This window comes from Heterodontus francisci, chromosome 2, assembly GCF_036365525.1.
Source record: "Heterodontus francisci isolate sHetFra1 chromosome 2, sHetFra1.hap1, whole genome shotgun sequence".
In the NCBI taxonomy this organism is placed as follows: domain Eukaryota; kingdom Metazoa; phylum Chordata; class Chondrichthyes; order Heterodontiformes; family Heterodontidae; genus Heterodontus; species Heterodontus francisci.
In genome coordinates, this window is record NC_090372.1 from 58671906 (window position 1) to 58697467 (window position 25562).

Below are 25562 nucleotides of genomic sequence, written 5' to 3' on the forward strand. Positions count from 1 at the left end.
ACCCTGCAATGTGGAAAATTGCCCAGGTATGCCCTGTACGCAAAAAGCAGGACAAATCCAACCTGGCCAATTACTGTCCCATTAGTTACACTCAGTCATCAGCAAAGTAATGGAAGGTGTTGTCGCCAGTGCTATCAAGCAGCACTGACTCAGCAACAAACTGCTCAGTGACGCTCAGCTTGGGTTCCGCCAGGGCCACTCAGCTCCCGACCTCATTACAGCCTTGGTTCAAACATGGAGCAAAGAGCTGAACTCGAGGTGAGGTGAGAGTGACTGCCCTTGACATCAAGACAGCATTTGACTGAGTATGGCATCAAGGAGCCCGAGCAAAACTGAGGTCAATGGGAATCAGGGGAAAACCCTCTGCTGGCTGGAGCCATACCTAGCGCAAAGGAAGCTGGTTGTGGTTGTTGGAGATCAATCATCTCCGCTCCAGGACATCACTGCAGGAGTTCCTCAGGGTCGTGTCCTAGGCCCAACCATCTTCAGCTGCTTAATCAATGACCTTCCTTCAATCATAAGGTCAGGTGGGGATGTTCGCTGATTGCACAATGCTCAGCACCATTCGCGACACCTCAGATACTGAAGCAGTCCGTGTAGAAATGCAGCAAGACCTGGACAATATCCAGGCTTGGGCTGATAAGTGGCAAGTAACATTCGCGCCACACAAGTGCCAGGCAATGACCATCTCCAACAAAAGAGAATCTAACCATCTGCCCTTGACATTCAACGGCATTACCATTGCTGAATCCCCCACTATCAACATCCTAGGGGCTACCATTGACCAGAAACTGAACTGGAGTAGCCATATAAATACCGTGGCTACAAGACCAGATCAGAGGCTAGGAATCCTGAGGCGAGTAACTCACCTCCAGACTTCCCAAAGCCTGTCCACCATCTACAAGGCACAAGTCAGGAGTGTGATGGTATAGTCACCACTTGCCTGGATGGGTGCAGCTCCAACAACACTCAAGAAGCCGACACCATCCAGGACAAAGCAGCCCGCTTGATTGGCACACCATTTACAAACATTCACTCTCTACACCACCGACGCACAGTAGCAGCAGTGTGTACCATCTACAAGATGCACTGCAGCAATGCATCAAGGCTCCTTAGACAGCACCTTTCAAACCTGCAACCTCTACCAACTAGAAGGACAAGGGCAGTAAATACATGGGAACACCACCACCTCCATGTTCCGCTCCAAGTCACACACCATCCTGACTTGGAACTATATTGCCGTTCCTTCACTGTCACTGGGTCAAAATCCTGGAACTCCCTTCCTAACAGCACTGTGGGTCTACCTACCCCAAATGGACTGCAGCGGTTCAAGAAGGCAGCTCACCACCACCTTCTCAAGGGCAATTAGGGATGGGCAATAAATGCTGGCATAGCCAGTGACGCCCACATCCCATGAATGAATTTAAAAAAAAAGAATAGGCAGAAAGGAAAAGGAGGTGGGGTAGCTTTGTTATTAAAAGAAGGGATCAGTCAAGTTGTGAGTAATGATATAGGTGTAATAGATTGTGATGTAGAATCAGTTTGGGTGGAAATAAAGAATAGCAAGGGAAAGAAATCACGGGTAGGAATGGTCTATAGGCCCCCGAAGAGTAGCCTCCCTGTAGGACAAGATATTAATCAGGAATTAATGGAAGCATGTAAGAAGGGCACTGCAATTATCATGGGTGATTTTAATCTGCATAAAGACTGGACAAGTCAAATTGGCAAGGGTAGCACGGAAGACGAACTTGTAGAGTGCCTCAGGGATTGTTACTTCGAGAAATACGTTGCAGAACCTACCATGGAACAGGCTATTTTCGATTTGGTATTGTGTAATGAGGTAGGATTAATAGATCTCGTAGTTAAGGATCCTTTAGAGGAAAGCGATCATATCATGGTAGAATTTCAAATTCAGTTTGAGGGTGAGCAACTCGGGACTCAAACCAGTGTCTTCAACTTAAACAAGGGCAATTACAGAGGTATGAAGAAAGAGTTGTCTAAAGTGGGCTGGGAAGATAGACTACAGGGGAAGTCGATAGATGAGCAGTGGCAGACTTTTAAGCAGATATTTCATAACACTCAACAAACATTTATTCCGGTCAGAAGGAAGGACATCGAAGAGAACGATGAACCACCCGTGGATTACAAAGGAAGTTAAGGAGAGTATCAAATCAAAAACAAAAGCGTACAAAGCGGCGAAAACGAGTGGTAAGCCAGAGGATTGGGAATTTTTTAGAAACCAGCGGCGGAGGACTAAAAAACTAATAGAGAGGGAGAAAATTGAGAGTAAATTGGCAAGAAATATAAAAACAAACAGTAAGAGCTTCTACTGGTATATTAAAAGGAAGAGAGTAGCTAAATTAAGTGTGGGATCCTTACAAGATGAGACTGGAGGATTAGGAACAGCGAAATGGCAGATAATTTAAACCAATATTTTGCATCGGTCTTCACGGTGGAGGAAACTGTAAACAATAATAGATGAGCAAGGTGTAAATGGGTGGGAGGGAGGAACTTGTAACAATCTCTATCACGAGGGAAATGGTACTGGACAAACTGATGGGACTAAAGGCAGACAAGTCACCAGGACCTGATGGCCTGCATCCAATGGTTTTAAAAGAAGTGGCTGCAGAGATAGTGGAGGCATTGGTCATAACATACCAAAACTCACTGGAATCCGGTAGGGTACCAGTGGATTGGAAAACCGCTCATGTGACACCCCTATTCAAGAAAGGAGGGAGACAGAAAGCAGGAAACTACAGACCAGTTAGCTTAACATCAGTCATTAGGAAAATGCTTGAGCCCATTATTAAGGAAGAAAAAGCAGGACATTTAGAAATGCAATCAAACAGAGTCAACATGGTTTTATGAAAGGGAAATCATGTTTGACAAATTTGTTAAGAGTTCTTTGAGGATAAAACAAGCAGAGTGGATAAAGGGGAACCAGTAGATGTAGGGTATTTGGATTTTCAGAAGGTGTTTGATAAGGTGCCACATAAAAGGTTATTGCACAAATAAGAGCTCAGGGTATTGGGGGTAATGTGTTGGGATGGATTGAGGACTGGCTAACACACAGAAGGCAGAGAGTCGGGGGATCAATGGGTCTTTTTCAGTTTGGAAAGCCATAACTAATGGGGTGCCACAAGGATCGGTCCTCGGGCCTCAACTATTTACTGTCTATATTAATGACTTGGAGGAAGCCACAGAGTGTAGTGTATCCAAATTTGCTGACGATACAAAAATAGGTGGGAAGGCATGTTGTGATGAGGGCACAAAGAATCTGCAAAGGGATATAGATAGGTTAAGTGAGTCGGCAAAAACTTGGCAGATGGTGTTCAATGTGGGAAAGTGTGAGGTAATCCACTTAGGTAGGAAGAATAAAAAGGCAGATTATTATTTAGATAGAGAAAGACTACAAAATACTACAGTCCAGAGGGATCTGGGTGCTCTTGTGCATGAAACACAAAAGGTTAGCATGCAGGTGCAGCAAGTAATTAGGAAGGCAAATGGAATTTTGGCCTTTATTGCTAGGGGTTAGAGTTTAGAAATAGGGAAGTCTTGTTACAACTGTACAGGGTGTTGGTGAGGCCACACCTGGAGTACTGTGTACAGTTTTGGTCCCAGTATTTAAAGAAGGATATACTAGCGTTGGAGGCAGTTCAGAAAAGGTTCACTAGGCTGATTCCTGGGATGAAGGGGCTGTCTCATCAAGAGTGGTTAAACAGGTTAGGCCTTTATTCATTGGAGTTTAGAAAAATGAGAGGTGATCTTATAGAAACATATAAGATTTTAAGGGGGCTCGACAGGGTAGATGTTGAGAAGACGTTTCCACTAGTGGGGGAATCTTGAACTAGGGGACTATAAAATTCTAACAGGACTTGACGGGGTAGATGCAGGAAGGATGTTCCCGATGGTGGGGGAGTCCAGAACCAGGGGTCATAGTCTAAGGATATGGGGTAAACCTTTCAGGACTGAGATGAGGAGAAATATCTTCACCCAGAGAGTGGTGAGCCTGTGAAATTCGCTATCACAGAAAGCAGTTGTGGCCAAAACATTGTATGTTTTCAAGAAGGAGTTAGATATAGCTCTTGGGTCTAAAGGGATCAAAGGGTATGGGGAGAAAGTGGGAACAGGTTACTGAGTTGGATGATCAGCCATGATCATAATGAATGGTGGAGCAGGCTCGAAGGGCAGAATGGCCTACTCCTGCTCCTATTTTCTGTTTCTGTAGTTACAGAATAAGGGGGCACACATTTAAAACTGAGATGCGAAGGAATTTCTTCTCTGAGGGTGGTGAATCTCTGGAATTCTCTGCCTCAGAGAGTTGTGGAGGCTAGGTCACTAAATGTATTTAAGGAGGAGGTAGATAGATTTTTGAAATCTCGGGGAGTCGAGGGTTAGGCGGAGCAGGCCCGAAAGAGGAGTTGAGGCCTGGGACAGATCAGCCATGTTCTTATTGAATGGCGGGGCAGGCTTGAGGGGCTGAATGGCCCACTCCTGCTCCTAATTCTTTTGTTCTTATGAGGTGGGGTAGTGGTTAATAAAGGATGAGATCAGTGCAGTAGTGAGAAATGATCTTGGCTTGGAAGATCAAAATGTCGAATCAGTTTGGATGGAGATAAGAAATAGCAGTGGGAAAAAGTCACTAGTGGGAGTAGTCTATAGACCCCTCTAAAAGTAGCCACACTGTATTGCAGAGTATAAATCAAGAAATAATGGAGGCTTGTAAGAAAGGTCTTGCAATAATCATGGGCAATTTAATCTTCATAAAGGTTCGATACATCAAATTGTCAAGGTAGCTTTGAGGACTGGTTCACAGAGTGTATTTGGGACAGCTTCTTAAAACAGTACGTTGTGGAACCAAACAGAACAGGCTATCTTACTTCTGGTAATGTGTTATGAGACCGGATTAATTAATGAGGGAAGAGTGATTATAACATAATAGAATTGCACATTCTGTTTGAGGGTAAGAACCTTGGGTCTGAAACTGGTGTCTTAAACTTAAATGAAGGCAATTACAAAATTATGAAGATAGAGTTGGCGAAAGTGGACTGGGAAAATTGGTTAATGGGTAAGATGGTACATAAACAGCGGCAGACATTTAAGGAGATAATTCATAATTCTCAACAAAGATATATTCCATTGAGAAAGAAAGACTACAAGAACGATGAACCATCTGTGGCTAACTAAGGAAGTTAAGGATGGTATCAAATTGAAAGAAAAAGCATACAATGATGCAAAGATTAGTGGTAGGTCAGAAGATTGGGGAAAAATTTATAAACCAGCAAAGGATGACTAAAAAATAATAGAGGGAGTAAATAGATTGAGAATAAACTACAAAGAAACATAAAGACAGACAGTAAGAGCTTCTACATGTACACAAACAGGAAGAGAGTAGCTGAAGTAAACATTGGTCCACTTATTGTCCACTTTGGTAGGAAGAATAGAAAAGCAGAATATTACTTAAATGGAGAGGGACTGCAGAATGCTGCTGACGGGGATCTGGGTGTCCTCGTACATGAAACAAAAAGTTAGCAAGTAATTAGGCAAATGGAATGTTTGCCTTTATTGCAAGGGGGATGAATATTAAAGTAGGGAAGTCTTGCTACTGCAGTTAGAGTACTGTGTACAGTTTTGATGTCCTTATTTAAGGAGGGATATACTTGCGTTGGAGGCAGTTCATAGAAGATTCACTGGGTTAATTTCTGGGATGAAAAGGTTGTCCTATGAGGAAAGGTTGGGCCTATACTCATTGGAGTTTTGAAGAATGCGAGGTGATCTTATTGAAACATCAAAGATCTGAGGGGACTTGACAGGGTAGATGCTGAAAGGATGCTTCCATTTGTGGGGGAGTCTAGAACGAAGTGGGACATAGTTTCAGCGTAAGGGGTTGCCCACTTAAGACAACAGGAGGAAATTCCGATGAAGGGTCACTGACCCGAAACGTTAACTTTGCTTCTCTTTCCACAGATGCTGCCAGACCTGCTGAGTGATTCCAGCATTTCTTGTTTTTATTATAGGAGGAAATTCTTCTCTGAGGGATGTGAATCTTTGGAATTCTGTACCTCAGAGAGCTCTGGAGGCTGAGTCATTGAATATATTCAAGGCTGAGGTGGACAGAATTTTGAATTTTGAGGAATCTGGGGTGGACAAGTGGAGTCGAGGCCAAGATCAGGTCAGCCATGACCTTATTGAATGGCAGTGCTGACTCGAGGGGCTGTATGGCCTACTCCTACTCCTGTTTCTTCCATTTGTATGACTTGTTCAATTCAGCCTTTTTTTTTGCTCTTGGTTTCTGATTTTAAAGGTAATGCTATAAAAATGAGGGGGCGTCCTTTTTAGCAAAAATGTCTTGATGTTCCAATATGGAATGTTGGTAGACCAGAATTGTGTGCTTTCGTAGGTTCAAACCCACTACTGTAATTTCGATATGATAGTTATTGCTGCTTTGTACATTTTGAACAAGCATTTCTTGGGCTTCTTCAAAACAAATTTCAAAACATTTCTTATCACCATAGCTCACTTATAGACTTGGATAAATTGTTAAACTTTAAATGAACTGAGAACAATTAGTGTTCACTGAATCTACTATAATTTATTTCTCTCTTTTGAGTAAATGTCTGTTGTAATGTTAGTGAACAAAAATTGTGTGTTCTTTTCTACATTAACTGTGTGTTTCAGTTTCAGAGAAGAAATTGCCAAATTTCTCACTGAGTATGCCAAAGCTCCAAGAGCATTGAATCCGGAGCATGTAAGAAGTACCAGAGCTTTGTTTTTGCCTTACATATTTAAGTACTATTTTAGGTGACATTTTTGTTTGGGGATGGGTAATTACATTTGACTTAGAGTATTTTATCATAAGTAAGACTTTATGATGACATTTCAGTGAAATAAGGAAGGGATTGATGTCAGTGGGGCTGGGACTTGGTAGTTTCTTTGCATTGTTGTCTTCTTACCGTTAACATGTTGGGGTCAAAAGTGCTGGTTGAAAATCTGTATTAAGAATCTGTAGTTTTAACCACAATATCTGTCCAGAAATACAGAGCATATTTCCTGAGGGTTGATGGTGAGTTTGTCCTACGTTGCCCCCACTCATTGCTGATGCAGTGTGTTTTTTCACAAGAAAGAATAAGCATTTCTTCATCCCTGGTAGACTTCATATATTTCATTTTTTTTCATGTACCGCTGGTTAATGTTTTTTTTCCTGAATTATTCTTTTCGTGCTATGAGGACCCTTCTGTTCCTGTTCATTAGCTGAAAGAAAGCAATGCAATGGCTTGTAGCTAGTTTTTGTTTTATGCATTAGTAGAAACTACTCCCACTGTTTTTTTTTTTCTCCATACCTGGTGGTAGCCCTACAATATCAGAGGGGAGAAGCAAATATGACACAGTTTACTAAAAGAAAATGAAAACAAAAAATGTTATGGACAGGACAGGTTACTGTTAATTCCTGTTATCTGTAGTGGTGCAACCCAGTCTATTATCTTGTAGATTTTGTTACATGGCTATTATGGCAGAGGTACATGATAAAAGTGTGGCAAAATATTAAGTTTATTAGTTATTGTATTAAATAAAATTAAAATGGGTCTTTTCCTGTTTTTGCTGTCAGGGTGCATAATTTGTTTTAATTTATTGTTGGGATATGAACACTGCTGGCAAGGCGAGCATCTATTACCCATCTCTAATTGCCCTTGTGCAGGTGGTGAGCTTTCTTCTTGAACTGCAGCAGACAATGTTGTGCAGGTACACTCACAGTGCTGTTGGAGGGAGTTGCAGGATTTTCACCCAACGATAGTGAAAGAACAGCATTATAATCAAATTGGTACGTGTCTTGGAGGGGAGCTTGCAGGTGGTGGTGTTCCCATGCGTCTACAGCCGTTGTTCTTCTAGGTGGTAGAAGTCATGGGTTTTGAAAGGTGCTGTCGAAGGAGTCTTGGCAAGTTGCTGCAGTGCATCTTGTAGATGGTTGTACACACTGCGGCTATCATGTGTGGTGGTGGAGGGAGTGAATGCTTAAGGTGGTGGATGGGGTGCGGATCAAGTGGGCTGCTTTTTACTTGAATGGTGTTGAGATTCTTGACTTGTTGGAGTTGCACTCACCCAGGTAAGTGGAGAAAATTCCCCCACACTCCTGACTTGTGCCTTGTACCTAGTGGACAGGTTTTGGGGAGAAGGGGGTGAGTTACTCATTGCAGAATTCCCAGCTTCTGACCTGCTCTTGTAGCTGCTGTATTTATATGGCTGGTTCAGTTAAGTTTCTGATCAATGGTAATGCCCAGGATGTTGATAGTGGGGTATTCAGCCCTGGTAATTCAGTTGAACGTCAAGGGAGATGGTTAGATTCTGTCTTGTTGGAGATGGTCATTGCTTGGCACTTGTGTGGTGCGAATGTTACTTGCCACTTATCGGTCCAAGCCTGAATGTTGTCGTGGTCATGATGCATGTGGACATGAACTGCTTCATTATCTGAGGAGTCATAAATGGTACTGAACACTGTGCAATCATCAGTGGACATCCCACTTCTGACCTAATGTTTGAAGGAAGTCGATTGGTGAAGCAATTGAAGATGGTTGGGCCTAGGACACTACCTGAGGAGCTCTTGTAGCAATGTCCTGGGGCTAAGATGACTGGCCTCCAACAGCCATAATAATCTTCCTTTGTACTAGGTATGACTCCAACCAGTGGAGAATTTTCCCCTGATTGCCATTGATTTAAACTTTTCTCGGACATCTTGATGCCACATTCGGTCAAATGCTGCCGCAATGTCAAGGGCAGTCACTCTCTTTTTTTTTTATTCGTTCATGGGATGTGGGTGTCGCTGGCTAGGACAGCATTTATTGCCCATCCCAAATTGCCCTCGAGAAGGTGGTGATGAGCCGCCTTCTTGAACCACTGCATTCCATGTGAGGTAGGTACATCCACAGTGCTGTTTGGAAGGGAGTTCCAGGATTTTGACCCAGCGACAGTGAAGGAACGGCCAGGATGGTGTGTGTCTTGGAGGAGAACTTGCAGGTAGTGGTGTTCCCAAGCATCTGCTGCCCTTGTCCTTCTAGTTGGTAGAGATCACGTGTTTGGAAGGCGTTGTCTAAGGAGCATTGGTGTGTTGCGGCAGTGCATCTTGTAGATGGTACACACTGCTGCCTCTGCATTGGTAGTGGAGGGAGTGAATGTTTGTGAATGGGGTGGCAGTCAAGTGGGCTGCTTTGTCCTGTATGGTGTCGAGCTTCTTGAGTGCTGTTGGAGCTGCACCCATCCAGGCAAGTGGAGAGTATTCTACTTAGCAGGTCTGGCAGCATCCTTGGAAAGAGAAGCAGAGTTAACGTTTCGGGTCAGTTAACTCTGCTTCTCTTTCCACAGATGCTGCCAGACCTGCTGAGTGGTTCCAGCATTTCTTGTTTTTATTTCAGATTTCCAGCATCCGCAGTATTTTGCTTTTATTATTGGAGAGTATTCTATCCTGACTTGTGCCTTGTAGATGGTGGACAGGCTTTGGAGAGTCAGGAGATGAGTTACTCACTGCCGGATTCCTAGCCTCTGACCTGCTGTTGTAGCCATGGTATTTATATGGCTACTCCAGTTCAGTTTCTGGTCAGTGGTGACCCCCAGGATGTTGATAGTGGGGGAATCAGTGAACATAATGCCATTGAACGTCAAGGAGTGATGGTTAGATTCTCTCTTGTTTGAGATGGTCATTGCCTGGCACTTGCGTGGCGCAAATGTTACTTGCCACTTATCAGCCCAAGTCTGGATATTGTCCTGGTCTCGCTGCTTTCTACACGGACTGCTTCAGTATCTGAGAAGTTGCGAATGGTGCTGAGCATTGTGCAATCATCAGCAAACATCCCCACTTCTGACCTTATGATTGAAGGAAGGTCATTGATGAAGCAGGTGAAGATGTTTGGGCCTAGGACACGACCCTGAGGAACTCCTGCAGTGATGTCCCAAAGCTGAGATGATTGATCTCCAACAACCACAGCTGTCTTCCTTTGTGCTAGGTATGACTCCAACCAGTGGAGAGTTTTCCTCCTGATTCCCATTGACTCCAGTTTTGCGAGGGCTCCTTGATGCCATACTTGATAAAATGCTGCCTTGATGTCAAGGGCAGTCACTCTTGCCTCACCTCTGTAGTTCAGCTCTTTTGTCCATGTTTGAACCAAGACTGTAATGAGGTTTGGAGCTGAGTGGACCTGGCGGAACCCAAACTGAGCATTGGTGAGCAGTTTGTTGCTGAGTCAGTGCTGCTTGATAGCACTGGCGACAACACCTTCCATTACTTTGCTGATGACTGAGTGTAACTAATGGTACAGTAATTGGCTGGGTTGAATTTGTCCTGATTTTTGTGTACAGGACGTACCTGTCGGGTAGATGCCAGTGTTGCAGCTGTACTGGAACAGCTTGGCTAGGGGTGCGGCTAATTCTGAAGCACAAGTCTTCAGTAGTACAGCTGGGATGTCGTCAGGGCCCATTACCTTTTGATGTATCCATTGCCTTCACCTGTTCCTTGGTATCACGTGGCAAGAATTGAATAGTCTGAAGACTGCATCTGTGATGTTGGAGACCTCAGGAGGCGACCGAGATGGATCATTCACTCGGCTGAAGATGGTTGCAAATGTTTCAGCCTTGTCTTCTGCACTGATGTGCTAGGCTCCACTATCATTGAGGATGGGGATGTTTTTGGAGCCTCCTCCTCTGGTTAGTTGTTTAATTGTCCACAATCAATCACAACTGCATGTGGCAGGGCTGTAGAGCATTGATCTGATATGTTGATTGTGGGATCGCTTCGCACTGCCAATAGCTATGCTACTTCTGCTATTTAGCATGAATGTAGTACTGTGCTTGCGCCTGCTTGAAATTTAGTTTCAATGCAAAGAGACAGAGGGCCATGAATTTGAAGCCCTGGGCTTCACTTGACCTTATCTTTGTGTGGGAAATGTTGCTGCTTCTCAGTTGAGTTACTGGATAGGGCATAATGCCTAAGCTGTTTGTTTCATCTCTAAATTTGTTTCAACGACACAATTTTGAAGTTAGAATTTTCGTGGTGTTACTTAAGAAATAGGAGCAGTCTGGCCCCTCCAGACTTTACTCCCTTTTAGATCAAAAATCTGTCCAGTTCAGCCTTGAATATATTCAATGACCCAGCCTCCACTGCTGTCTTGGGTGGAGAATTCCAAAGATTACGAACCTCAGAAGAAATTGTTCCTTATCACCATCTTAAATGGGAGAGCCTTTATTTTGAAACTATGCCCCCTAGATCTAGATTCCCCATGAGAGGAAACTTTCAGCCTTTATCCTGTCACGCCTCCTCATTATCTGATGTTTCAATAAGATCACCTCGCATTCTTCTAAACTGCAATGAGTACAGGCCCAATCTGCAAAACCTTTCCTCATAAGGCAACCTTTTCATTTTAGGAATCAACCTAGTGAACCTTCTCTGAACTGCCTCCAATGCAAGTATATCCCTCCTTAAATAAGGAGACCAAAACTATACACAGTACTCTGTGTGGTCTCACCAACACCCTGTACAGTTGTAGCAAGACTTCCCTACTTTTATACTCCATTTCCCTTGCAATAAAGGCCAACATTCCATTTGCCTTCCTAATTACTGGCTGTATCTTCAATGCTAACTTTTTGTGATTCATCTACGAGGACACCCAGATCGCTCTATACCACAGCATTCTACAGTCTTTTTCCATTTAATATTCTGTTTTTTTATTCTTCCTATCAAAGTGGGCAACCTTATATTTTCCCGTATTATACTTCATCTGCCAAATTTTTACCTGCTCACTTAACCTATCTGTATCCCTTTGCAGACTCTTTGTGTCCTCCTCACAACTTGCTTTCCTATCTTTGTATTGTCCGCAAATTTGGCTAATACACTTGGTCCCTTCATCCAAGTTATTAATATAGATTATAAATAGTTGAGGCCCCAGCACTGATCCCTGTGGCACTCCACTAGTTACATTTTGCCAGCCTGAAAATGAACCATTTATCCCGACTCTGTTCCCGTTCGTGAGCCAATCTTCCATCCATTCTAATATATGGGATTACTGTAGGGTAAGTATAAATGGGTGGTTGTTGGTCGGCACAGACTCGGTAGGCCGAAGGGCCTGTTTCAGTGCTGTATCTCTAAATAAATAAATAAAATATTACCTGCAACACCATGAAGTCTTATCTGGTGCAGTAACCTTTCATATGGCACCTTATCGAATGCCTTTTGGAAATCCAAATACGCTACATCTACTGGTTTCCCTTTATCCACCCTGCTTATTTCATCTTCTAAGAACTGTAATAAATTTGTCAAACACGGTTTTCCTTTCACAAAGCCATGTTCACTCTGCTTGATTGTAGAATGATTTGCTAAATTTCCTGCGACTACTTCCTTATTAATGGATCCCAGCATTTTCCCATTGACAGGTATTAGTCTAACTGGCCTATAGTTTCCAGCTTTCTGTGTCCCTTCTTGAATCGAGGTGTTACATTTGCAGTTTTCCAATCCGCTGGGACCTTTCCAGAATCTAGGGAATTTTGGAACATCATAACCAATACATCCACTTCCTCTGCAGCCACTTCCTTTAAGACTCTAGAATGCTGGCCATCAGGTCCGGGGGATTTGTTAGCCTTTAGTTTTCTTCGTACTTTTTCTCTAATTGTTTTAAATACCTCCCTCTCTTTTGTCCCTTAATTTTCTACTATTCTTGGGATTTTGTTGTGTCTTCTACCATGAAGACATATAAAATACTTGTTCAAAGTCTCTGCCATTTCCTTGTTTCCCATTATTAATTCCCTAGTCTCATCCTCTAAGGGACCAATGCTTACTTTAGCTATTCTCTTCCTTTTTTATGTACTTGTAGAAGCTCTTACTGTCTGCTTTTATATTTTTTGCTAGTTTACTCTCATACTCGAATTTCTCCCTCTGTTTTTTAAGTTATCTGTTGCTACTTTCTAAAATCTTCCGAATCTTCTGGCTGATGACTAATCTCTACAGAGTTGTCCACTCTTTTGTTCAATTTGATATCATCTTTAACTTTTTCTTAGTTAGCCACTTATGGTGCATCGTTCTCATTGAGTCTTTCTCAATGATATATATCTCCTTAGGTGTCTGCCACTGCTTATCAACTGTTCCCTTTTAACCTATTTTTCCCAATCCACAGTAGCTAACTCTCTCTTCATACCTTTGTAATTGCCTTTATTTAAGTTTAAGACACTAGTTTCAGACCCAAGTTTCTCATGTTATGATCACTCTCATCTAGTTGATCCTTTAGCTTGAGATCATTAATTAATCCTGTCTCATTATACATTACCAGCTCTAAATTAGCCTGTTCCTTGGTTGGTTCCACACTATATTGTTCTAAGAATGTGCCCTGAATGCACTCTGTTATTACGCCGCTGGGAGCGCAAAATGTCAGCTGTCCCGTATGTGACACTCGTGATTATGCGGCGGGCAGCCACATAGCATAATGACAGCGGCCGACCCCCTCAATCACGTGGCTGGGGCAGCATTGATGCCGTCTTTAAAAGGATGCCAGCCCTGCATTTACTCTCCTTGCATTGAATAGTAGTTTAGTGCAGCAACACTTCATTGGTTTGCCATAATTTTGCATCTCAGCAAACATCCTCCTGGGCATCATTTGTCTGATGTCAGATGCAAGAGCAAGGTGACCCCATGGTTCAGTTATGCTTCCTTGCTCTCCTCCAGGCTGCAAGGGAAAGGTGGCAGGTCCTCTTTCCCAGCAATGGAAAGAAAAGATCCTCCTGCCTGATCAAGATAGTCTGGATGGAGATCGCAGAGGAGATTAGTAGCTGTGGGGTCACCCATCGTCCAGTGTAGGAAGAGGGTTAGTGACCTAGGCTCAGCTAAGGTAGGTTGCGAAGTTCTACATAGCTTGCTGTGATCTGCTTGCCTACAAGGATAAAGGCGCACTGTTGACACAGCCATTCTAATGATAGATGATGATTGACAGCATAAGTGAGAGCAGTCTCCCTCGTTTCGATCTCAGCCCAGTTTAGACCCATGACAGATAGTCAGTGTGAGAGCAGCGACATCCGCCAGCTGCAGAAGAAGGGCCCATGTTAGTCTGCTGTAGAGACTTTTGGAACTTAACAGTAACTGCATCCTTGTTGCTTCAGGAGAAGGGGGTCAACAACATCAGGGAGGCAGCCAGGCCCGGTGGCGGCCAGTCTCTGTCCCAGGCCAAAAAGGAGGCACTCAAGTTAGCCGGGAGCCAAGGAGGATGTGCCATATCGGACGTTGAGCTCGGGGTCCCAGTTGAAGAGAGTGATTGTTGACAACCACAGAATGAATCAAAATTACATTTTATAGAGAAACACAATGCTGTCATCGTTGCAACATTTGTACCATAACACCTAAATGTCTTTACATTGTCTCCAAGCATTTGTGAGCAGAATACAATGAAGAAACAATGACCACCTCCGAGGACAAGCAACACTTAGAGGATGCACCATCCCATGACTCTCCTGCATCCTCCACCAGCGCAGACACTCTCATCTCAGTGGGTATCTGATTGGCATTCGATTCGGGGTCACAAGCTGGTGAGAGCACCAGACATGCACTCGAGCAGCTGGCTAAGGCTGAGACAGCCGAGGCCTCCGACAGCCGGAGGACTGTGAGTGTCCTAGGTCTCTGCTGAGCCCCAAGCTGACGATGAGTCTCAGGTGTCAATTGCAGGGAGAAGTAAGGCAACATCTGGCAGAGATGCCAGAGGTCATGTGTAGCCATGAGTGGATGACGGAGGAGTCCATGCATGCCATGACTGCAGCCATGTCCCAGTCATGTGAGCGTATAGCTTCATCCAACGAGAGGTTGGCGACCGTCATGGAGAGCCAGCTCCCACAGACACGCCATGACCTGCAAACCTTTGACTTGACCATGACTTCAAATCAGCAGTGACAGGGCGAAAGAAGCACCAGGAGCCTGGAGAGTGTTCCTGCTCCTAGTCCTTCTCCGGTGAGCAATGAGGTTCCAACGATCCTTGAGGGGGAGGAGTAGAGGCTGTACTCCACATCTGGGGTCTCCCCTCAGGGTGATTCAAGCGTGGACACAGTCTCCTCAGCCCCTCCGCCAGTGAGCCCAGCTCCAGCAGCTGCGATGCCTGAGGACAGTCCTGGAGTGGTGCAGGCAGCTGGGGCCCTCCAGGCCTTGGGTACACAGAGAGCGACTGCCGACGTCATCCCAGGCTAACGGGCGTCTTGATCAGCAGCCCGCCTCCAGTTTAGCTGCTAGCATAGAGGTAACACTGCGAAGGAGCACCCGCAAGCATATTAAAAAGACCTTGACACATAAGGGTATTCACGGGTGAGACAGATATGTCATGTTTAATTAATGTGTTTTCCTGCCAATCTTGCCTTTATTGTCTGAAAACCATATTCCATCATGGAGTGCTTATGTGGCCTTCAATTCCATCATAAGCCTTAGAGTATTGCCAATGTGACCACTGACATCATTAGCATGCCAATATGCATGATGTTAATTGCACGAATACTGTCTCGTGGGCTTAGTTTGTTGCGGCCATTCATGCTGGAGAGACGGATGTTACTGAGGCAGAGGACTTCAGACTACATGCATGATGATTTTTGTTAGCAAACATATTTATTGAAATTCATGGATTGTGGAAACGAGCAATTATTAGTCTCTGCCTTGCCTCCTTGCGCACTGCTCATCATGTCTGGCCTCCATCACTGCTGTCTGATTTTCAATGTGTGCTTGTCCTTGTGTGCACTCTGTGTCTTCGTCGGAGGATGTCTCGTGCTCCTGTACTACTTCATCTTGCAAGGCCTCCCCCTCTGTAGTGCGATGTTGTGCAGAACACAGCAGACTACAATGATGCGCGCAACCCTGTCTGGTGCATACTGTAGGGCTCTACCATATTGAGGCAGTGGAACCGCATCTTAAGCATGCCAATGGCCTGCTTGATGGTCGCTCGGGTGAAGCCGTGGCAGGCATTGTAACACTCTTCAGCATCATTGGTGGTACTCACTGGTGTCAGAAGCCATGTCATCAAGGGGTAGCCCTTACCCCCAAAAATCCACCCCTGAAGGTGAGCGGGGTGAGTGAAAAGCATCGACACCTGTGACTGGCAAAGTATGTACGAGCCATGGCAGCTGCCCGGGAAGCGGGCACACACTTGCAGGAAGTGCTTTCTGTGGTCGCGTATTAGTTGGACATTTAATTCTGTCTTTTTACCATTTTCACCTATTTGCTGGTGTGCTCTTATGTTTGTATGCTTTGTCCCTTCCTGTCACACTCTGATTATCATTACCCGTATCACTACCTTGTACTATTGCCTTATCCTTTCTTGTTAACTTTCTAAATCTCCCCTCACGTGAACCCTCCCCCACTATTTGGTTTAAAGCCCTCTCTACAGCCCTAGTTGTACAATTCGCCAGGACACTGGTCCCTGTGTAATTCCACTGAAGCCCATCCTAACGGTGTAGCTGTCTCTTTCCCCAGTACAGGTGCCAGTGCCCCATGAATTGAAACCCATTTCTCCCACACATTCAACTCTCTGATCTTATTTACCCTATGCCAATTTGCTCGTGGCTCAGGTAGTAATCCAGAAATTATTACCAGTGTGGTTCTGCTGTTTAATTTAGTCCCAGCCATCATACTCCCTGAGCAGAGCCTCTTTCTTCGTCCTACCTATGTCATTGGTACCTACGTGGACAATGATAACTGGATCCTTACCCTCCCACTCCAAGTTCCTCTCCAGCCCCGAAGAGATGTCCTTAACCTCTGCACCAGGCAACACAGCCTTTGGGACTCAGGCTCTCGGGTGCAGAGAACAGTAACTATCCCCCTAACTATATTGTCCCCTACTACTATCACATTCCTTTTTACTCCCCCACTTGAATAGACCCTGTACCACAGTGCTGGTGGAGTTTGCTCATTCTCCCTGCAGCCCCTGGCATCGTCCATGCAGTCTGCAAGAACTTCGAACCTGTTGGACAAATGCAAGGCTCCTCCAGTTCTACCTCTGGAACCCCATACATACTTCATTCGTAGTTGCACCCTCCTGTTCTTGACCACGGACCAAATTGGAAGGACCTAACCTAAGCAGTGTGACTACCTCCTGGAACAATGTGTCCAGATAACTTTCTCCCTCCCAAATGCATCACAGTGTCTGAAGATCGTACTCCAGCTTACCAACTCTGACCTGAACTTCCTCGAGCTGCAGACACTGCGGATGTGATTGCAGTGGATTACACTGGTGCCCACCAGCTCCCATGTGCTACAGCTGCAACACATCACCTGCCCTGCCATCTTTATCCTATTTTATTTAACTGATTAGTTTTTCAAGTTTAGAAATATCACTCAATGATAATTTGTAGTTATATTAAGTAGTTTAACTAGTTAAAGCTATAAATTTAATACAGTACTTGTATCTCCCCGGCACTGGTTCAAAAAACTGTCCCAGTTGAGAGAAAATAAAAGAAACCTTAAAACTCACCAACCAATCACCTAGCTTCTTACCTAATTAATGCCTCTGGACTTTAGCTCTCTGGTCTCGCTGTGTTCCCCTCCCTCACTCGGACCACTGCTTTTTTTCTGTAAAAGACTCGAACAGCACCTCTTTGCTCAAAACACTCTGTCAAAGCAGGACTCATTCGAACCGGACTTTTTGCTACTTGCTTCTGGGGCTGTGAAGGAATAATATTTTGAAATAAATAATACATAGGTGTAGTTAAGATTGAAGACTCTTGCCGGACATAATTTTATTTAACCACTGGTTTTGTCTTTATTTCTCTGCATTTTTTAGATTGTGGTCATGAATGGATGTTGTTCCATCTTTGCTGCACTTTCTATGGTTTTATTTGACCCTGGAGGTAAATGCAATCATTATTTTTATTTTGCTTAGCTTTTTTTTGACTCCAATAAAACTAATTTTCTTTTTTTGAAGATGGCTACCTGATTCCAACTCCATATTTTGGTGGTGTGAATCCAGATATGTGGCTTTATGGAGAAGTGCAAGCTGTGCATGTACCTTTGGATAGTAAGGTATGTGAATGATATGCCTTCCTCTTTTTTTTAAATTTAAAATTGCAGTGGGTAAACTAAGATTTTTTAAAATGTTTTATTTCTAGATGTTAGACGGCAAAAGTATTCCTTTTCAGCTAACAGTGAAAAAACTTGAAGCAGCCATGCAGAAAGCAAAGGAGCAGGTACGCTTTGAAATGTTTTAGGAAGAAAGAAAGACTTGCATTTATATTATATTTATTTGACAACCTCATGACATTCTAAAGTGTTTCACAGCCAATTAATTACTATGGAACCATAGTCACTGTTGTAATGTAGGAAACGTGGCAACTAACTTATGCACAGCAAGCTTCCAGACACAGCAGTGTGATAATGACCGGATAACCTGTTTTTGCGATGTTGATTGGGGGATAAATACTGGACAGAACATGGGGGATAACTCCCTTGCTCTTTTTTGGAAAGGTAGCATGGAATCTTTTATGTCCACCTGAGAGGACAGATGGGGAACTCGGTTTAATGTCTCATCTGAAAGATGGCACCTCAGACAGTGCAGCAGTCCCTCAGTACTGCACTGGAGTGTCATCCTAGATATTCGTGTTGTAGTTTCTGGAGTAGGACTTGAACCTACAACCTTCTATCATGGAGGTAAGAGGGCTACCCACTGAGCCATGGCTGACACTGTTGTGTTTTTATGCCAGTAATGTTTCATGGTCATAGGTGCACAATCAAGTAGTACGTTATAGTGTTCAGGAGTTTGGTTATAGAGTTCAAGTAATTGCTATACAGAATTGCTGGTATAAGCACAATTGGCAATAAAGCAGGGCTGAAAGCTTTAAAACTGTAAAATTATTATTGCATATATGTTAACACTTTTCCATTTTCTGTCCATTGCCTAAATATCAGACATATAAAAGGCAGGGTTTTTTAACCATTATAGGCAAACTACCTTTCATGAACCCTATGTATAATTGACCATGCTACTTACAGTCATTGATAAGTGAAAAATGATTGCTTCATCAGTTTTATGTAGTAAGTATGTAACATGACAAAACCAACTGTTGGTGCCTAGGAATCTCTTTCCTAAGCTTCTCATGTTCCCTTTTGCCAATCCTCTTCTTTTACTGCTTATGTTGTTTTTCTTTTAGTTTCAATTTATCCTCACCTCTTTATCCGGGATATCTCATTCCTGGCTAGTTTGTTTTTTAGTGGGATATATTTTTCCTGCACTCCTATCAATCTTATATTTAAACATTGTTGACTGTGCTAACACTTTCACTATTTTTCTCTTGTTTACCTTCATTAGCTCCATCCTCATTCCCTCATAGCTGTTTTGATTTGTTTGTATTACTTTGTTCTTTGTACTATTTGTATCCCTCTCAATCATAATGTTAGCTTTATTTTTGTTGTGATCACTACTTTTTAGATGTTTTCCCATACTTATTTCTCTTAGCTGCTCCATTACTAAGTCTGGTTGTGCTTCCTCCCTTGTTGGGGTTTTTACATATTGGGTCGCAATGGAAGCTTGTACACACTGTAAAAACTCCATTTCCTTTTCTCCTTTCACTCCTTGCCAGTTTATTTGGAGTAGTTGAAATCCCCCATGATTGTGATTCTGAGTTACTCATTTCATGGATTTGCCTACATACTTCTACCTCCACTTTGTTTTCACTATTTGTTTGTCTGTCGTATACACCTAGTAGTGTGAGCAATCCCTTCTTATTTTTATCTCAATACATTAAAGTCTGTAATATTCAACTTTCAAGTCTGCCTTCTTTGCAGCCATGTTACCATTATCCCTATTACGTCTATTTCCTCTCTTCGAATTAATGCCTCCAATTGCCCTTTATTGTTGGCTTTATTGGTGAGAAAACTGCATATGTTGTATACAACTAAGCTAATACAGTTAGCAGGAAAAATATGTTGTATTGCTGTTCATGTTTTAAAACCATATATAAATTATATGCTATATTGATTGATGAAGACTTCTGTTCCTTTGATTTTGTATGGTCAGTGTAACTTCCAGCTCTGTTTTACATGTATGCAATTGTTGCTGTTGTAAATTGTTGTTTACTAAGACTTTCTTCCAAAAGAGAGCGTGACCTTTTGAAGTAAAATTCTGCAGCAGAGGTACAAATTTCACAGTACAGTCTCAATTGTGTGTTTTTTTTAGATAACAGTAGTAAGGAACTATCTTGTTCAGGCCAAATATTAGTTGGTATTTAGTATTAAAAATGTAGAAGTTAAGATAGTAACTGACCTGATTTTTGATGAATGGATTTAGATAGATGTTAACATTTAGAATTTATTTTGTTTTTGTACTAGGGTTTTCCCTGGGTAAGGATATTCATTTGACATGCAAGCTTTTTGTGTTCTGTATAGTTTTTTTCCAAATTACTGAAAGAGGTTTTTTTTTTGTTCTATAAACTTTGAGCTTGTTAACTGCAAAATAGAATCTCATTTAAATAAAGCTGTTAGGAGAAAAAAAGGACTGAGCAGTAGTATCAGTTTCTTCACTACCTTTTAGGCATCCCTGTTAAAAATGGGTCTGGTGTATGTGTATACTTAAAAAAAAAAATTATGTCCTTTCAAATACAAGTTTAAATTAAATCAAAAGCAATTTGTTAGTGTATTAATATCTAATAAAAGCTGAACTTTGGGTATATCTGTTTATTAACACTAATGTTTTCCTTCATTTATGGTGTCACCATTTGTTGCTGAATGGTCTTTTAACACAATTTACCTTATTTAAAGAATCATACCATGGTGGAAATTGATAGAGTAAATGAAAACTGTAATAATAAGCTACACATTTTTCAAAGGAGTGTAAGCCAAAGATACCCTATAAGAACAGTGGCGCAGTGGTTAGCACCGCAGCCTCACAGCTCCAGCGACCCGGGTTCAATTCTGGGTACTGCCTGTGTGGAGTTTGCAAGTTCTCCCTGTGTTTGCGTGGGTTTCCTCCGGGTGCTCCAGTTTCCTCCCACATGCCAAAGACTTGCAGGTTGGTAGGTTAATTGGCCATTATATAAATTGCCCCTCGTATAGGTAGGTGGTAGGGAAATACATAGGGGCAGGTGGGGATGTGGTAGGAATATGGGATTAGTGTAGGATTAGTATAAATGGGTGGTTGATGGTCGGCGCAGACTCGGTGGGCCGAAGGGCCTGTTTCAGTGCTGTGTCACTAAAACTAAAAAAATTGTTAATATTTGTAAAGTAAGTTTTTTTTCAATTTTTTTTTCCATTTTTGTGTTTGGTTGTTAGAGAGCTACCTCAAACTGTAACAACAATTTACTGTTAAAAAGAATCTTTAACATAGTAAAATATTCCAAAGCAATTCACAATAGAATATTGAACATGTGACTTGATATTGGTGTCAGGTGGAGCTCAGTAATCTTGTGTGAGGAGACCCTTGGAGAAATTAGGCCTAGAGGTGATGAAGGCATGTATGGGGGTTTCGACAGTAGTGGGGATAAGATAGGAAAGGAGGTGGATGATATTGCCAAGATGACGGACTGGATGTAGTGTTTAAAGCTCAGCTTGGGATCCAACAGGACACCTGAAGTTGGATATTGGTGGGTTTAGTTGAGTGTTCAGCCAGTCTGTAGATGAAAGTGTGGGCGAGGATGACAGGCTTCATGTGAGAACTGAAGAGCATGGCTTTGATTTTGCTGGTGTTCAGTTGGAAGAAAATCATGCTTACCGATGACTTAATATTGGACAGCCAGTAGCAATCATGAAATCTTAGGTGGTACCTTAGCGCTGGAGCTGTCTGTTGTCAGCATACCTTGAATCTCTCAGCATTCTTATGAAGTTGAGTCAGCAGAACATATGATCTAAATTTTTGAGGATGTCCATGAGCTCTGCATCTGAGCATTTTGAGATGAAGATGGGTGCAGTTGGGGAGATCATAGAATGATGGTTTATGGTGAAGATTCCAGTCATGTTATTGTCATAGAACTCTTGATTTGGGTTATTCTTGCTACTTGACTTGACTTACAAAAATAGTCGTATTGGTTTGACAGAGTACTTTAAAGAGCCAAAATGTGCATAGATAGCTAAGCTTGTAGTTTGGAAAATTAATTACAAAGTGACATGTATAGGGCTGCACTGATGGTTTGGTGGATAAAGCACCTGGCGTGGTACCGAGCCATTAAGATTGGGAAGGCCGTAGATTCAGTATATTGTCTGAGCTGATCTCAGCCAGCATTGTAAAGGAAGGGTTACAGTTGTATTGAACCTCTTTGGAGCCAGCTGGAAAGAATCACATATGCATATTGAACAAAGACAGGACTGTACTCTGACAAAGGGATGACTGCATAGACATCTTAGTTTGAGTCACTGCTTTCAGGAGAGGGGGAGTGATTAGTTGCAGCCCTCCAAATTTACCCCACAATGTACAATAGACATGATATTAACTTCCATAAAAGAATAACAAATTCGAATGTTAACTGTCAGCCACCCTGAGGTAATGCCTTAATCCTTTAGAGGAATTGATTTTGAAAACTGTTTTGAAAGCATCGGGTTAAGACCTGAATTGTTGCTTTTGATTTATTTTAAGCTTCAAACTCTTGTAATTAATGATTTTCTATGAAGCATAACAATGCTTCTCTTAGAAAGAAATTCTGTTTAAAACAGTTGCTTTTGATAAGTGTAATTATAGTACAAACACATTGAATATCCTTATTTAATCAAATACAGATTATATTTTGGACAAGTTTCTGTTTAGAAGGGAATATTATCAAAATAACAGCGCAATTGCCGGAATTGCACCTATATTAGTTGTGAAAATGTGATAAGTGCTGCTGTGGGTGTGTGTTTTTTCCCTTTTTTAATTAATGGTCTCTTTTTCTTGATGCTTAAGATTTATTGTTGCAGCATTTTTTTAAAAGAGAGGGCGAAAATAATTTGTAAAATGTAGTTGAGGTGAGATTATCATCCCAGGTTTTGCTGCACTGCATAATAGTAAATGTTTTATTTTGGCCTTGATATACTGGTACACTGTTTAGTCATTTGCACAAACAAATTGTTGGGGGTTTACCTTGTATTTAACCAGAATGATGGTAAGGAAGTCTGTCTATAAAGGTCCTACAGAAAATGAATTTGGGCATCACCGTCCAGTCCCAGTTGACATGGCTACATAAATATAAAACTACCCGTAAATAAAAATCTCACTTAGTCTCCATGATGGTTGGTGTGGGAAATGAAAAATATTCTGCTGTATTAAAGGATGCTTCTCTGAGGTTGAGACTGCAGGACATAGTAGGGGAAGAGGCAAGGGAGTTTTACTCTGTCTCTGACTCTGTTGTGCAACTCTGTTGTGCCTGGTTTGGAAATACTTGATGCTGAATTTGTGTAATAGAAATTGTTCCATTCCCCACTACTAACGTACCATAACATGATGTGTGCAAAATTCACCAAAAGGCATTTTTTCCCCTTTTATTTTAGTGTAGTTTGTTCAGTTTTACAATATCTGAACTCTAAGTTTTTAAGGATAGTAAGAGGTTATTTTGAAGTCTATTTAGAAATGGAAGATTGAAAACCGAACTAAATACTATCCCCAGATTGCCACTGACAATTCCTATTGTTTTGAGTTGGTTAGAGTTAGATGACTGCTTAGTAATTTCTTACGTCTATTACTTTCCCTAAAATTTCTTTTTTGCTGTTAACTTGCAGATTAGCGTTTGAAATCTTCATCAGTGTGAACAATTTGTATCAATCTCATTCATAGTTGGGTCATATTGAAATTCCCCAATTTTCTAATACAGTTAAGCCCAACTTCCTCAACCTGTGTTTGTTTGTAACTTAAATTCTTAAGACTGGGCATCATCCTGGTCCTACTACATGGTTTGATGACCTAAACTCTATGTGGAATCTTAAGCAGTACCTTATATGACGGTGTAAAACTCCAGAATATATTGGGTCAACATTGTTCAAACTTGGTCAACTACATTTCGTTAGATGGTAACTCCCTGGTCCCAGCAGTTCAGGAACATTGATATCCCATTGATCATCTTCCTTCAGTCTTGATTTTTACTAGCACAAGATTAGTGCCCTTGTTGAAAGCATATTTTTTATGTAGTGTTGATCCTGCACACTGTGTAAAACCACACTTGCAGGAAGTCCAGGTCAAAGATAGTACTACAACATTGTAACCCTGGTTTTCTAATCCACACCCCTGCAAGGAAACATGGAATCACTTGGGGGGGGGGGGGGGGGGGGGGGGGTGGAAGAGGAATTTAACTAGGCCTGTTTGAGGTTATATTTCTTTCAGTGCAACTGCAGAACTAGTTCATTTACCAACTTGCATCTTGTATCAACTTTATGTGTCGGGGGGGGGGGGGGGGGGGGGGTGGAAGAGGAATTTAACTAGGCCTGTTTGAGGTTATATTTCTTTCAGTGCAACTGCAGAACTAGTTCATTTACCAACTTGCATCTTGTATCAACTTTATGTGTCTCCTATATTTCAAAAACCCAAATTACATCCTTCTTAGTCTTTTCTCCAGTGGGTTCAAGTCCAGTTCTGTGAATGTCTTAATAGCTCTTAAGTATTGGAATTGTTTATGTTGCTCTTCTTCTGAGCTTTCTACAGTATATTTTTGTTGTTTTCTGAAGGTACAGCCATGCCATGTTGCAGTGTTGTAAATCTTATCTTAACCAGTGAGTAATGCTTATGTGATAAAAGCCATATTTATGGCAGTCAGATCTGATTGTAACATAGGCTAGGCAAGTTCTAAAATGGCAAAATATATTGAGTTTTAATGCCCGTATCAAAGTGGAAAAGTTGTCCCAATCTATAGACTGATGTACAAAATGCTTGCATTTTTGATTTTTTTACACTTTCCCCTCCGCTTCTGATGGTCGGGACCCTTGCCAGTTTTCTACAGGCACCAACAGCTCTCACCCCAATATTTCACCTAAGTGTCATTTGTCACATGTGAACCCAGACCGTCCGTCACTTGAGTAAACATGGAGAAGTTGCAACTATACACAGTCCCACCTACACCTAATGTTCACGTCGGCACTTCCCAACAGGAACCATTGGATAGCAATAAGGAAAGCAAACTGTTTAGTTCCTCTCAGCTTAGGTTTCCTGATGCTAGTCGTAGCACTCCAACTATTGCCTTGCAGATTTTATTTCTGTTTTTGTTCAGTTTTAAAGCAGATTAGTTTGCACAAGGATTGAGTCAGTTAAGAAATTAGAAACAACATTTTTGCAGCTTGTTTGTATGAAATAGACACTAATTTTAATCTTGCATAAGTGATTTATTTCATGTAATTTTAAATTGTATAATCAGTGCCCCAGCTAGTTTTATTATTTTGGATGGCAGATTGTGGGGATTTTAGAGGAAACAATCTAGAAAGGGAAGTCTTTTCAAATATATAGGAGCTAGTTTTACAAAGCATTTATTTGCTGGGACCTAATTGATGAGGAAGAACTTATTTTTGTTTTAGAAGTGCTACACCTACCTGTTCTAATTAGCTGGGGCACTGTATATCTTTCTGAAGAATCTTAAAATATTTATAGCACAGTTACAGATATTCATGTACAGGTCATAACTTTTATTGGTGATTG

At 42.1% G+C, this 25562-nt stretch overlaps 1 protein-coding gene across 3 annotated transcripts in view; it reads left to right on the plus strand.

Annotated features, from left to right (window-relative positions):
- Window positions 1–25562, plus strand: part of LOC137384512 (1-aminocyclopropane-1-carboxylate synthase-like protein 1) — a 140725-nt gene that overhangs the window by 43933 nt on the left and 71230 nt on the right. For all 3 annotated transcript variants that reach the window (XM_068058660.1, XM_068058654.1, XM_068058668.1), the window contains exons 4-7: window positions 6679–6748; window positions 17772–17838; window positions 17913–18010; window positions 18097–18174. In XM_068058660.1, the coding sequence (XP_067914761.1) occupies window positions 6679–6748; window positions 17772–17838; window positions 17913–18010; window positions 18097–18174 (313 nt within the window). The remainder of the gene's footprint in view (window positions 1–6678; window positions 6749–17771; window positions 17839–17912; window positions 18011–18096; window positions 18175–25562) is intronic.